This window comes from Eulemur rufifrons, chromosome 24 (assembly GCF_041146395.1).
Source record: "Eulemur rufifrons isolate Redbay chromosome 24, OSU_ERuf_1, whole genome shotgun sequence".
Classification (NCBI taxonomy): domain Eukaryota; kingdom Metazoa; phylum Chordata; class Mammalia; order Primates; family Lemuridae; genus Eulemur; species Eulemur rufifrons.
The window spans coordinates 3,915,856-3,930,124 of record NC_091006.1 but is presented as its reverse complement, the minus strand read 5'-3'; the positions used below and the strand labels follow the sequence as shown (position 1 = coordinate 3,930,124).

The 14,269-nt window shown below is 43.7% G+C and overlaps 1 protein-coding gene across 17 annotated transcripts in view; it reads right to left on the bottom strand.

Annotated features, from left to right (window-relative positions):
- Nucleotides 1–10,707: 10,707 nt before the first annotated feature.
- The window catches only part of LSM14A (LSM14A mRNA processing body assembly factor), a 44,900-nt gene continuing 41,338 nt past the window's right edge, over nucleotides 10,708–14,269 (bottom strand). For 8 of the 17 annotated variants that reach the window (XR_011231405.1, XM_069457997.1, XM_069457983.1 and 5 more), the window contains one exon: nucleotides 10,708–12,583. Coding sequence is in view for 16 of the 17 variants with exons in the window: in XM_069457997.1 (XP_069314098.1) it covers nucleotides 12,560–12,583 (24 nt within the window). In the remaining variant the exon portion in view is untranslated. Of the gene's footprint in view, nucleotides 12,584–13,888; nucleotides 13,946–14,269 lie in introns of all 17 variants that reach the window. The other 9 variants (XM_069457993.1, XM_069457999.1, XM_069457991.1 and 6 more) reach the window with 3 other exon arrangements.

Genomic DNA, 14,269 nt, shown 5'->3' with positions numbered 1-14,269 from the left:
CTTTGGGAGGCTGAGGTGAGAGGTTCGATCGCTTGAGCCCAGGAGTGAGCTATGGTGATGCCACTACACTCCAGCCTGGGTGACAGTGTGAGACGCTGTCTCAAAAAAAAGAAGAAGGAAGTGTTAATACTGATAACTTAAACATGAAACATTGAACCTCACTCAAAGACAAACGCATGGGATACTGAGATACCATTTTTCATTTATCATATTGGCAAAGATTTTCAAAAGTTTGGTAACACCGTATTGGTGACCATATGAGGTAACAGGCACCCTAAAAAACTACAGTTTGAAGTGTAAATTGCTACAGTCTCTATTGAGGGCAACACAGCATGTATTTATTAAAATTACAGAGATGTGTCTAGAGTTCATGGAATTTATCTTATAGATAAACTCATCCATTTGTGAATGATTCTCAAAGGTTCTTTATTGCAGGATCGTATTAGCAAACATTGGAAACAACCTAGCTTCATGTAAGTCAGTCAGAGGGACAGTGAGGAGAAGGGAGAATTCTGACTGTAAATCCCATTAAATTACTTCTTTTTGAACTGTACGAAAGCCTACATTAAAGCCTCAGTATGCTGAGGACACCACACGGCCCCCAGGCCACGGGCCTCTCTCACAAAGGCCTTAGCAGAACAGATCCGGGGTTGGCAGTCCAGGCCTCGTGGCCCAGCTCCCAGGGGGCAGGGAGAACTACCGCCCCGGGTTTTCTGCACTGGCCTCCTAACTGGGCTCCCTGCTTTCTTGCCCTACTATTAATAGTTCATTCTCAACACAGCAGCCAGAGATTCTTTTCAAATTTGAGTCAGATTGTCATTCTGCTCAAAACTGTCCCATCCCTTCCCATCTCAGAATAAACGCCAGTCATCGCAGTGGACTCCACGGCTGGCTCCCTGCCCGCTGCCGTTTCCTCCAACCTCATGTTCCATCACACTACCCTCTCCTCCCTCCTCCGCCATGCCACGCTAGCTTCACTCCGCTTCGGGGTCTTTGCAGCTGTAAGTTCTGTGCTTGAATATCCAATCACCTTCTTAAGGTCATTTCTTAAATGTCAGCGTCTCTAACCTATTTAAAACTGGAAGCAGCAACCCTCCCCTGCTGCCCCTACACCCTTTCTTGGCCTGTTCCTGGCTTTCTGTCCATAGTGTCTTTTTCAACATACGACATATTTCACTCATTCAGTCTCCTCCCAGCAAAGTGTAAGCCCCAGTGAGAGCTGGGTTTGTGTGGTTCACTGCTGCTTCCCCTGCAGTTAGAACTGATGCCTGTTCCAGCTGGGCATGGTGGTGTGTGCCTGCAGTCCCAGCTACCTGGGAGGCTGAGGTGGGAGGATCGCTTGAGCCCAGGGGTTCAGGTCCAGCCTGGGCAACATAGTGAGACCTCAATTCTTTTTTTTTTTTTGAGACAGAGTCTCACTCTGTTGCCCGGGCTAGAGTGAGTGCCATGGCATCAGCCTAGCTCACAGCAACCTCAAACTCCTGGGCTCAAATGATCCTTCTGCCTCAGCCTCCCGAGTAGCTGGGACTACAGGCATGCGCCACCATGCCCAGCTGATTTTTTCTATAGATATTTTTTAGCTGTCCATACCATTTCTTTCTGTTTTTAGTAGAGACGGGGTCTCGCTCTTGCTCAGGCTGGTCTCGAACTCCTGACCTCAAGTGATCCTCCCGCCTCGGCCTCCCAGGGTGCTAGGATTACATGTGTGAGCCACCGCGCCCGGCCTGAGACCTCAATTCTTACAAAAAAACAAAACAGCCACCATACCCTGTTCCACAGTAGGAGCTCAATAAATATTTGTTGAATAAATGGTTTCCCCCTTTCCATAGAAAAATCAGTGAACAGAAGTAAACAGTGAAACTAAAAACCAGAAGACTCCGGGTAGAAAGGAATAAAACTGTTAGCACGTCTGCTGTTTTCATTACAAGCCCTTTTGTGGGACTCAAAGGGAAACACACAGCTCTTAACCAAGTAATTTTTTTCAAATAAAAAAGAGGCATTATATTTAGGAAGTAGAATACATAGAACTTGTTAAGGATGTGATGCTAGTCAAGGAAATGAAGGAAATGGAGGGTGTCAAATGCGACTCCAGGTTTCTGGGGTACTCGGGTCGGTAGAGGGTGCAGCTGCCCACTGGGATCAAGCACACTGGCAGGAGAGCAGAGGGAAGGGATCACTGTCATTTTAGGAACATTAAACTTGAGGCTACGCTAAGATCTTCCAGTACAAGTGTCAAGAAATCAGATCTAGACTCGGAAATCAGATCTAGCTAGTATGTGAATTTAGGAATCCTTCCACAGAGTTCAGGCCATTGGGGTTGATGCCAGACAACTTACAAAAGAAAAAATGCTAAACTAGAGCTCTGAACACTATTATTTCAAGATGGGTATTGGAGGAAATGAGGTAAGTAGTCTAAGGAGCAGCAGCTAGAGAGGGTAGGAGGAAAATCAGGTGACTATGCCTGCCAGGAAGACAATAGTATTTTCAGAATATAGAATATAGGCCGGGCGCGGTGGCTCACGCCTGTAATCCTAGCACTCTGGGAGGCCGAGGCGGGTGGATCGCTCAAGGTCAGGAGTTCGAGACCAGCCTGAGCAATGAGCGAGACCTCGTCTCTACTAAAAATAGAAAGAAATTATCTGGCCAACTAAAATATATATAGAAAAAAAAATTAGCCGGGCATGGTGGCGCATGCCTGTAGTCCCAGCTACTCGGGAGGCTGAGGCAGTAGGATTGCTTAAGCCCAGGCGTTTGAGGTTGCTGTGAGCTAGGCTGACGCCATGGCACTCACTCTAGCCTGGGCAACAAAGCGACACTCTGTCTCAAAAAAAAAAAAAAAAAAAAAGAATATAGAATATAGCATTCTATATTCTAACAGTATAGAATTCTATAAAGCCAGCAAAAGGAAAATTGTAAAAGGCCCACTGGAGATGATTGGTGACATTAGCAAGAACTGTTTTAATGGAGTAGGTCAAGTGGCTTAAGAAGTGAAAATCAGGAATCCTGACAATGAAGCTGACCAGGAGCTGGTAGGTGTGTGATCCAAGGGTAATTTCCTTAAAAAAGAGTTTGAGCCAGGCACAGCAGCTCATACCTGTAATCCCAGCACTCTGGGAGGCCGAGCAGGAGTTAAGACCAGCCTGGACTATTGTGAGACCTCATCTCTACAAAAAATAAGAAAAATAAGCTGGACACAGTAGCACAAAGCTATAGTTTCAACTACCTGGGCGGCTGAGGCAGGAGGATCGCTTGAGCCTAGGAGTTTGAGGTTGCTGTGAGCGAGGCTGACGCCACGGCACCTGCCCAGGCAACAGAGTGAGACTGTCTCAGAAAAAAAAAAAAGAAAAAAAAGGAGTTTATAGCATGATATACCACATAACTATTATAATTATACATTAGTATAAGTGCAATTAATTATATATACAACATAATATGCTAGCATAATAATTAAATACTAATGGAAAGGATCCCATATCAAGAAAGTTGAATCTTATCTGAAATAAGAACAAGGTGAATAAAAAAAAAGAAACTGAAGATATAGGCACAGAAAGATGTAAATAAAAAATGTAAGTGGAAATAGTGGGAGTTAGGGAGCCAGAGCACAAGAAAAATTGTTCTTCAGTTCCTCCATAGGTGGTCTTTTCTCCTTTTTGAGATGAGGTCTTGCTCTGTTGCCCAGACTAGAGTGCAGTGGCATGATCATAGCTCACTGCAGCCTCAAACTCCTGGGCTCAAGTGATCCTCCTGCCTCAGCCTCCTGAGTAACTGGGACTCATATGCCACCACACACAGCTAATTTTTAAAAAATTTTTGTAGGGGCCGGGTGCAGTGGCTCACGCCTGTAATCCTAGCACTCTGGGAGGCCGAGGCGGGCGGATTGTTTGAGCCCAGGAGTTCGAGATCAGCCTGAGCAAGAGCAAGACCCCGTCTCTACTAAAAAAATAGAAAGAAATTAATCAGACAACCAAAAATATGTATATAAAAAAACTAGCTGGGCATGGTGGTGCATGCCTGTAGTCCCAGCTACTCGGGAGGCTGAGGCAAGAGGATTGCTTGAGCCCAGGAGTTTGAGGTTGCTGTGAGCTAGGCTGACGCCACGGCACTCTAGCCCGGGCAACAGAGTGAGACTCTGTCTCAAAAAAAAAAAAAAAAAAAAATTTTTGTGGGAACAGGGCCTCATTCTGTTGCCTAGGCTGGTCTCGAACTCCTAGCCTCAAGTGATCTTTCTGCCTTCCAAAGCTCTGAGATTATAGGCATGAGCCACCAGGCTGGGCCTCCTTTGTTCACAGGGCCACCAGAAAATGCCGGATGCAGATGAGATTGGTTCAGAGAGTATGAAGCACTTGAAGCGGTGTCCCCTGACCTCTCTAGTTCTCTTTGAAATAGATGGCAAGATGACTTGCCGACTGCACAGAGATGATTACAGAAAGTTTTATTGGCCATGTTGAGGGTCCAGTATAGAGTAGTAACCAGAATTACAGTGGTACTAATTTGCTCAACTGTGCTTCTCTTCCTCAGGACTCAACCCCCTGGCTGAAGATACTGACAGTGTAGATGAGTACATGATTTCAGGGTTGCAGTTTCTCTATGCAAGAGCACAAGACACTCAAAAGAGAAGTAAGGGAGCTTAGGGTATTGCAAGATAAATGGTGAGTTATGGAGTCTAGGCTGGTTGGAGATGGTGGTGGGGAAAGCAAAAGGAGGGAACTAATGAATCCAGACGAAGTAGAAAGATCCTGGACCTGGAGTTCTACGCCAGGCTACAGACAGTGACCAAGCAAGGGGTGGGTTAAGTCATTGCTGAGCAAGCCAGCTGGAAGATCAAAGTATGTGGCAGCCAAAGGTGTGATTCACAGGTGTTGCAGCTGAGGTTGATGGACAAGGTCCAGGTGTGTCCACAGCTTTAGGTGGGAGATGAGAGGAAAAGGTCACAGGACAAGTAACAGAAACTAGGGTGTCAGACAGTGTGCAGAAGAGGTGACCCAGCAGGTTTGACTGCTACCCTTCATAAGGCCTGCTTACAAGGTTGGCTTGTGCTTGACATTTGGCAACTTAGATTTCAGGAGGGTTCCCACCATTTCTGGGACTGATAAGAGTGGCTCGCTGTCCCAAAACCATTTGTACGATGTGATTTGCTTGTGCTTTATTTCTGGTGGTTTAGAATTTTGGCATGTGCCATGCAGAGGCTGTCTACATAACCAGCCCCCGGTAAAATCCCTAGGCACTGACCGAGTCTTGAGCCTCCCTGCTAGACAACGTTCCACGCATGTTGTCAAAGCTCGTTGCTAGGGGAATCGAACACATCCTGTGATGCTCCATTTTCCTAGTCCCCGTTGAAAGTCTGAACCTGGTTTCCTTCAGACTTTGCCCGTGTGTCTTTTCCCTCTGCTGGTTTTGCTTTGTATCTTGTCAATGTCATGTGTTATAGCCCTAAGTACGATTATTATCCCGGGGACTGCCAACACAGGTGGGTAAGTCACACAGCAAGTGAAGTCATTCTGGAGGACAGAAGGGCAGAGAATGAGGAAAGCAGGTATCAGATTCTTCACGATGAGGGGTGGCAATCAGGTCAGTAAATGACAAGCAGGAGAAGAGAGGGTTACGTGAGCCTCCGCAGAGCAGTTTTCACCGGAAGGGAAGGAAGCAAGGAGACCACACCCACGTCCTGCACATAGGTTTGCAGGGCAAGAAACAGTCCACTGGCACCCGGGGAATGAGGGGAGCAATGTCCTTAGGGGAAAAAGGCCAGGCACACAGGATTAACCCTGGATCTGCTCCAATACGTAGACTTCTCTATGTCTGTATCTACCTCACATCAAGGTTTGATGGTACCGTACGCTTAGTAACCAATTACGCGCAGTAGCACACTTGTGTGCGGCAGCGCCACAGATGGGCATGACTGTTCGCCGCGCTGCAAGTCCCCAAGAGGTCTCAGTCGGCATTCCTCACATCCACTCTAGTTTTGGCTTCTCTTATGAAGGAAAAAAGTGCCAGCATTATTTAATAGCCAAAAGCTAGAAACCACCCAAATGAGGCATCAACAGTAGAATGAATAAACTGTGGTCTAGTAACACAATGGAATATTATACTGCAACAAAAATGAACAGCCCACAGCCAAATGCAGCAATATAGATGAATCCCACAAACATGACGCTGAGCAAAGAAGCCAGGTGTGGGAGTCTATATTGCATAATTCCATTTATAGAAAGAAAAAAAAAACACGCAAAAGCAACCTGTGCTGTTAGAAGTCAGGATAATAGTTAGCCTTGAGGGGGTGGGGGCTACTGGAAGGGAGCTGTGGGGCGTTCCTGGGGGAACTGTTAATATTCTGATTCCTAATCTGTGTGCTCGTTACATAGGTAATTATGTGTCCTTCTCTATATGCATGTTATACTTTGAAATAAAAGGTACACTAAATTTAAAAAGCCTGTTTCACAGTAGTACATATAGTATGGATCCATCTCTGCTGAAGAGCACCTGCCCGTGCAGAACAGGGCCAGGCAGTCTCTACCCAAATAGTGTTAACGCGCTTAGACTGGGGTGTTGGGATCGCAGATTTTTTTTTCTCTTTCCTTTTTTGACTGTCTTCTATACTGCCTGCTTTCTTTTCACATGTTACTTTTATGGTGGAAACAAATCTATACTTAATGCCATTTTATAAAACTATAGCCTACAATGCTCCACCTACTCACTTTGAGATAAAGAAATGCTATTAACATACTGGGCAGCCAGGGAAAAACCATTACCCAACTAAACCCTAAAGAAAAAATTTACAAAACGCTTCCAGCACAAACAAAATCCTGAATTGCAACGCTGGGATTTTGCATTCTCATCAACAATCCTGTGTGAGGCTGGCAGCCGAGGATTATCTGGATTAGGTGACTACCAGGATTACAGAGGCACACTCCAGACACCTAGTAAACATGTTCCAGTCCTCTGTGCTGGAATGACCGTCTGCCATTCACTGGGATTCACTCCAGTCTGGGCCCAGGCCTCTCCCACCCCCTCGAGACTGGCATTCTTTCACACCCAGACTGCTCTTCGAGGCTGGAGGGAAAGGCAAGACCTTCTGGGCCATGCGTTCCTTGTTGGCAGCTCACAGTTGTTTCTGTGCGACTATAACTCCGAGTGACTATGAGTCATTCTTTCTAAGAAAGCCTTATTATTGAACCAGAGTATGCTTTGGTCTCACAGAGCTGCTTTGTTTCCTTATAAACCACAACATGGGCATCAGTACATTTGAAGGCATTTCCTTCAAATCAACATTCATTATGAACTGGAATTAAATTCAGGTCTATTTTGATATGTTTATGAGCTCAACCTGAAAATATTTTTATCAGGCAGCCAAGTTCATTAACTATGAGCTGAGCTGGAATTTAAAGGACACCCACACCACTGGCTCACAGCTCTGCACCATCACTGAGGACAGAAACCACATTAGATTCATACTTCTACCTTGTGCTCTTGGAGCCAGATTTATCAATGTCTCACACCACAAGCCTCCGTTTATTAACACTGGCTCTGATGAACAGGACGAGAACCTTTGCATCACTCCTCAGCAGGCTGGGACTGACCCCACCGAGCAGTGCCTGGGCCCTGGACCTCAGCCTCCCAGTGCACACGCCAGAGGCTGCTGCTGCTGCTCGCCTCCAAGCCTCTGCTGCTCAAAACTTTCTCCCCCACTCCCCGTCCTTGGCCAGTTTCTACTCAGAGGACACCTCTTCCAGGTTGTCTGTTTCTCCATCTTGGGAGAAGCCAAGGCCGCCTGCTGAGCAAGTCCCCATTTGGCATCTTCAGATTCAGAGATTACTGGTACTACTTCATTTCCTTAAATTTGATTCCAATTGTACTAATGCTTCTCATCTTCTAAATACACAGCCACAATAAGTAAACCAAGCAAATGGGTGACATGTGGGCTCCTGCAGGAAGAGACCATTCACCTTGATTATCTTATACCATAATATACTCCCCAACTTCACAATTTAAACCAACTTAATTTCTCAACTAACAGGGCAAGGGGATCCTGTAACACGTCGAATCCTGACGTGACTAGATCTGAAAAGTCAGTTATCGAACCTAAATAACCTAACCCTTCTCAGGAAAAGCAGAGGTTGTTTCTCAGCCTACGCTATGAACACAGGGACGCTGCAGAAGGAGCAGTTTCTTGACAGGCAGATAACTCACAGAGACAGGTGACAATAGCCATGGAAAATTAAGAGACACAAACAACATATACCCGTTTCCTCTAAGCTAACTCCTAAGTCTCAGTACTCAAAACAGCCAAACTCTGGAGAAAACTTGAGTCTCAACCTCCCCATTCCCCCCAGATCCTGTCCTACAAGAATGTCCCCCTTCCATCTCTTCATGCCCTACGTTTGGAAAGATGGGGAAAACAGTAAGACGATCCTACTGTGGAAATTTTACCAAGGCCCTCAAAGCAGGAGGCTGGAGGAGAAAAGCCGGCTGTGATGCTGTGTGACTGTTTTTCCAAACCTTGGCTGATCAGAACTACCTGGGGACTAAGACCCAGGCACTGCTAGAGAATTTCAGAATCACATCCTCTGGGTGGGGCATGGGAACCTGTACTTTATTTTACTATTCATTTTTTTAGAGCTAAGGTCCTGCTCTGTTACTCGGGCTAGAACACAGTGGCACAATCATAGCTCACTGTAACCTCAAATTCCTGGGCTCAAGTGATCCTCTGGCCTCAGCCTCCTGAGTAGCTGGGACTGCAGTAGTAAGCCACCACGCCCGGCTAATTTTTTAAATTTTTTGTAGAGACGGAGTCTTGCTATGTTGCTCCCGCTGCTCTTGAACTCATGGCCTCAAACAGTTCTCGTGCCTCAGCCTCCCAAAGTGCCGGGTTTATAGGTGTGAACCACCACGCCTGGCTGAGAATCCGTACTTTAAAAAAAATGCTCCTCAGTAGATTCTGTCAGAGATTTGTGAACCACTGACGGAGAACATGATGAAGTGGGAACTGCTATGTGGTAACAGGTTTCCAAAATGTTGACAGTGCTACTAGAACTAATGTCCCCTGACTTTTCATATCCCGTGTAACAACAATTTCTTAAGCAGTAAACATTTTTAAAAGTCAGGAGGAAAAATCAACCCCCCACTCATTGTCGTTCCATGTGAAAGGTCTTTAGCCGGTATTTTTCAGCGTGGAAGGGGCATGCTGCACTTTGGACTGGATGATTCATGTGGCATTACCCAGCTTGGTGCAGCACATTTGCCATCTCTGTTCCTTACTCTTAAGTGCCAGTGGTGACCCCTTGTTATTATGACAAAACACATCTCCTTACATTCCTAAATATAGTCACATGCCATATAACATTTCAGTCAATGAAGGACTGGACCGCATATTCAGCGGTCGGCCCGTATTATCATGCCTTTTTTTTTTTTTTTTTTGGAGACAGAGTCTTGTTCTGTTCCCCAGACTAGAGGTGCTGTGGAGTCAGCTCACAGCAACCTCAAAACTCCTGGGCTCAAGCAATCCTCCTGTCTCAGGATCCCAAGTAGCTGGGACTACAGGCGTGAGCCACTGTGCCCAGCCAATCACGCTCTATTATTTTTTTAAAAAAATAGGGTTTCGCTCTGTCACTCAGGCTGGAGTACAGTGGCATGATCATAGCTAAGTGCAACTTTGAACTCCTAGGCTCAAGTGATCCTCCCACTTCAGCCTCCCAAGTGGCTGGGACTATAGGCACGAGCCACCGCATCCAGCCAACCTTTTAATTTTTTGTAGAGACGGGGTCTTGCTATGTTGCCCAGACTGGTCTTCAACTCCTGCCCTCAAGGTATCCTCTGGCCTCAGCCTCCCAAAGTGCTGGGTTTGTAGGTGTGAGCCACTGCGGCTGGCCTATAATACCCTATTTTTACTGTACCTTTTCTGTGTTTAGATATATTTAAATACACAAATACCATTGTGTTACAATTGTCTACAGTATTCAATACAGTACCGTGCTGTATAGGTCTGAAGCCTAGGTGTGCAGGAGGCTATCCCATGCAGGTCTGGCTAAGCACACTCTGTGATTAGTTCATACGACGATGAAATTGCTTAACAGTGCATTTCTCAGAATGTGTCCCCATCATTAAGTGATGCACGGCCGTACTCTCGGGATGTCAGTTCAACCCCGATTGAGAGCTGTTGAGTTGGATTGACATTCCTGACCTCTCCCTAAGTCTCAACATCAAGTCCTACTACTGGAGAGAGAAATGGTCTATCAGACAAGTTTTGCACCTTCTGCATCTGTCTGCCCCCAGCGGGTGCATTCTGGCATGAAGTTTCCAGCTTGGCCTGTGCCTTGTTGCCTTAGACTCCTAATGTCACAGATCTTAATTCAGGAGTGTTCTAGACTCAGGAGGGGAAGAAAAGGGCTTTTACCTTTCCCTAAACATCTACAACAATATATAAATCTTAGAAATAGAATAATTTATTTATATTTATTACAGGGAATACAAACATTACTGTAATTCCACTCTTCTATTTTAAAGATGCCTGTTGTGTTTCTTTCTTTCTTTTTTTTTAGAGAGGAGGTCTTGCTCTATTGCCAAGGCTGGTCTTGGACTCCTGGCCTCGGGTGATCCTCCCACCTCAGCCTCCCGAGTAGCTGGGACTACAGGCTGGAGGCGCTACACCTGGCCTTGTTATGTTTCTACTAGAAGAGAACATTATTGTTTACAGAGAAAGAACTTTGACGAACATTTTTTATTGAACAGTTTTATTCTGTTGTAGAATAAAAACCTTGCTTTAATATTGTAAGGTGCACTGCAGGTATGCCATGCTGCCGGTTACTGGGGCACCAAACGCCCCAGCCAGTGACCCATAGGGCTGGGAGAACGCATGAACTCATACTTCAGAGCATGTAGAACTAGTATTTACAGTTTTTCTTCTTGAAATCGGCCTGGGACATCTCAAGCAGTCTGCACAAGTATTGCCATGGCACTTGCTCTGATGCTCAGAATGCCTCAGAAATGTGTTCAGTATCATGATTTGTGGGTCCTCCAAAAGGTTTTGTTGTTAACATGCAAGCAAACAGTACTAAACAATATTAGCTAAACTATGGCTGCCAAGTACTGGATCTTAATAATGAAACCAAATTACAAAACATTTCCTTGTAGAGCTATACAAAAGATATAAAATTAAAATTAAAAATATCAACCACCTTTAAATATTCCAATTCTCCTACAGTGCAGTTTTCCACATCTTTATCACTACTTAATGTTTTAAGGAGAAAGTTAACAAAAATCAAAATAGATAAAAATATTTAAATCTTTGGATCTCTTTATTCCATGGCCTTCATAAAAACAAGAGTGGCCAGATTTTTTCTACTATAGCTGAAAATATCAAAAAGATTTACTAGTAATTTATAATTACCAATGAACTCTATACTGAGTCATTGAGGGTCACAGGCCCAAGGACCAGTGTTATGTGTTACAGGTTGCCAAAATAATTTCAAACACTCTGAATCCTCTTGAAATATGACGGAATGAATCAAGGTATTGTGACAAAATTCCAGGCATGATGGGAAGAACAGTTAATTGATGCCTAGTTTTAATGTACTAAAAAAGGGGAGGCGGGTAACTTATTTGAAAATACAACTAATTACACTCTTATCTATGATTATTTACATTTGTATACTGAAAATATTTATTATTTGGACAAATCCTGTGATAAGCCACTTGCTACAAAATGAAGTTCTTACAATAAGCATGAATAATTTATCCTTTTTAGATAATGGAAGAATGTATCAAATCTTCATTTATGTTCCAAAAATTAAAAAAAAAAAAAAATCTTAAGCCTGGAAAGCAAAGGAAAAAAGACCCACCCATAACTCTGTTCCTCAGCACATCAACTTCTGCAAGGACACAGTATGTTTGCCGACTTTAAAATGTTTATTCTTTAAAAAATTAGTTGCTTTTTATACAGCTATACAAAGTTCTTAATGTTTCTTTGGCAATGGAATATAATGGAATTTTACAACTATATAAAAAAGTTACCTTTGCCTAAGAAACAGTATTTACTGTGTGTACATAGTTGACTGACAAAATTCTCTACCATCCAGCACCCTAATTAATTGACGAAATAAGCTACCTCATATTACAGGATTTCCAAAAAGAAAGAAGAAAGATATAGAAACACACGCGCGCACACACACAACCTTCTGTGGCTCAAAACACAGTATCACGGCCCTATCTGCAGGTAACTTGCAATAATTGCCAAATACAATTTAGTGATAAAAAAAATCCTTTCAGTGATGAAAAAATACTCGAAAGTCCCATTGAAGTACTGCTTTAGTTTAACTATACAAAAGAAATTACTTAACCTTTTGCTATTCCAAACATATTTAATGCTCATTTTTAAAGACGAGCGTTCCTCCCCCCAAAAGTAACTGCATTTTATCTTTGAAATTAAGCAGAAAAACAAACGAACAGAACCCAGTGCTGGTGAAAGATACACAGCGAATCCACTTCTTCATTCTTTGCAAAGACTGAAGCCAATGTCAGGACCATGAAGAGCTAGAAATTCACCTATTTTCAAAGACTTGTTTGTAGACTATGCAGCAACTTTGTTGTCTTTCTAAAAAGGAAAAAAAAAATTAGCTTATGTTCCAAATTATTAATAACTATTTTTTACTTTGCTTAAGTTTATTTTAAATTACCTTTAAATATACCCTTCTTTTACTTTCACATAAAAATATGTTTCACTGATTTCCAAGTAATACTTTTTAAAATTTCTACCCCCAGTAGGTGGTCAGTATTTGTTTACTGCATTCTCCAGTCGGCAGAGGGTAGAGCAGTGTAATGGGCCTGGGCCTGGGCCTGGCAACAAGGCCACTCTAAGATACAGGTGTACCCCATTAGCTTTGGGTGCCCTCCTAATAACTTTCAAAAACAGAGAGAGAACTTAATTAAACCTGGAATTCAGTAGTCAAACTCATCAAGTACAATTAACAACACACTGTGAAACAAGCTTCATCAAATCCTTAAGTCTTCAATGTCTTTACTAAGAAATAAAATACCCAGGCCGGGCGCGGTGGCTCACGCCTGTAATCCTGGCACTCTGGGAGGCCGAGGTGGGCGGATCGTTTGAGCTCAGGAGTTCGAGACCAGCCTGAGCAAGAGCGAGACCCCCCATCTCTACTAAAAATAGAAAGGAAATTATATAGACAGCTAAAAATATATATAGAAAAAATTAGCCGGGCATGGTGGCGCATGCCTGTAATCCCAGCTACTCGGGAGGCTGAGACAGGAGGATCGCTTGAGCTCAGGAGTTTGAGGTTGCTGTGAGCTAGGCTAACGCCACGGCACTCACTCTAGCCTGGGCAACAGAGTGAGACTCTGTCTCAAAAAAAAAAAAAAAAAAGAAAGAAATAAAATACCCAGACAGTACAATAACATTTCTCTCCAAGATTTCATGCCAAGAGAAAGTAATGACTTAGAAATACATTTTAAATGGATAATTTTTAAATCTGAAGTAAGTTCTAGAAAACAGTAAGCTGACTGGGCAAATTTTGAAAGGTAACCAGTGAGAACGCAATAAAAAACTCCAGAAGCCTCCCAGTGAGACTAACCCTAAACCAAAGACCTGTACTCAGTGTCAGAGGCAGGAGCTTTTATCTTCCTTTGGACCAGACGCTACCATACACCTGATTTTTACTGCTGATTCTCACCCCAACTGTTAGAAACACACATTTCCTATGTGAGACTTAGAACTTCATGTGTATACAGCACCCAACCATCTGCACAGTGTTATTAAATTGAAGTACATATGGCCTGGTATAAGTTGATACAGAAAGAAATAAGCTAAAAGATGAACCCCCTGCCCACCAAAGCCAACCTTCACATCTCCCAATTTATTTACTTTTTTTTTTTTTTTTTTTACCTTTCAGAAAGCAGTACGATCAATCCAGACCTTTTAGGGTCCAAAAGCTGTGGTTTTCTGAAAGGTAAAAAAAAAAAAAGAGATAGAGAAAATAAAGGGAGGTGGGGGAAGAAAGAGGAGAAATAAAAGGGAGAAGAGGGGGAGACAGTGTCATGCCGAGTATCCCACACAATCATTTCAGACACCTCATTGTCTCTGGACCCTCCCAGAAGAAAGAGATTCCAATGCAAAGCAACCTGTATCACCCACCTAAAAGAGTGTAGCCAGCTCCCACACTCTTCTTGGTGCTCACCATAGTATATAAAATAGGAACTGGCTACACTCTTAGTATCCCAGTCCTGATCTCTCCCTCTAAAAAAGGGGGAGGGAAAAGTACCACAG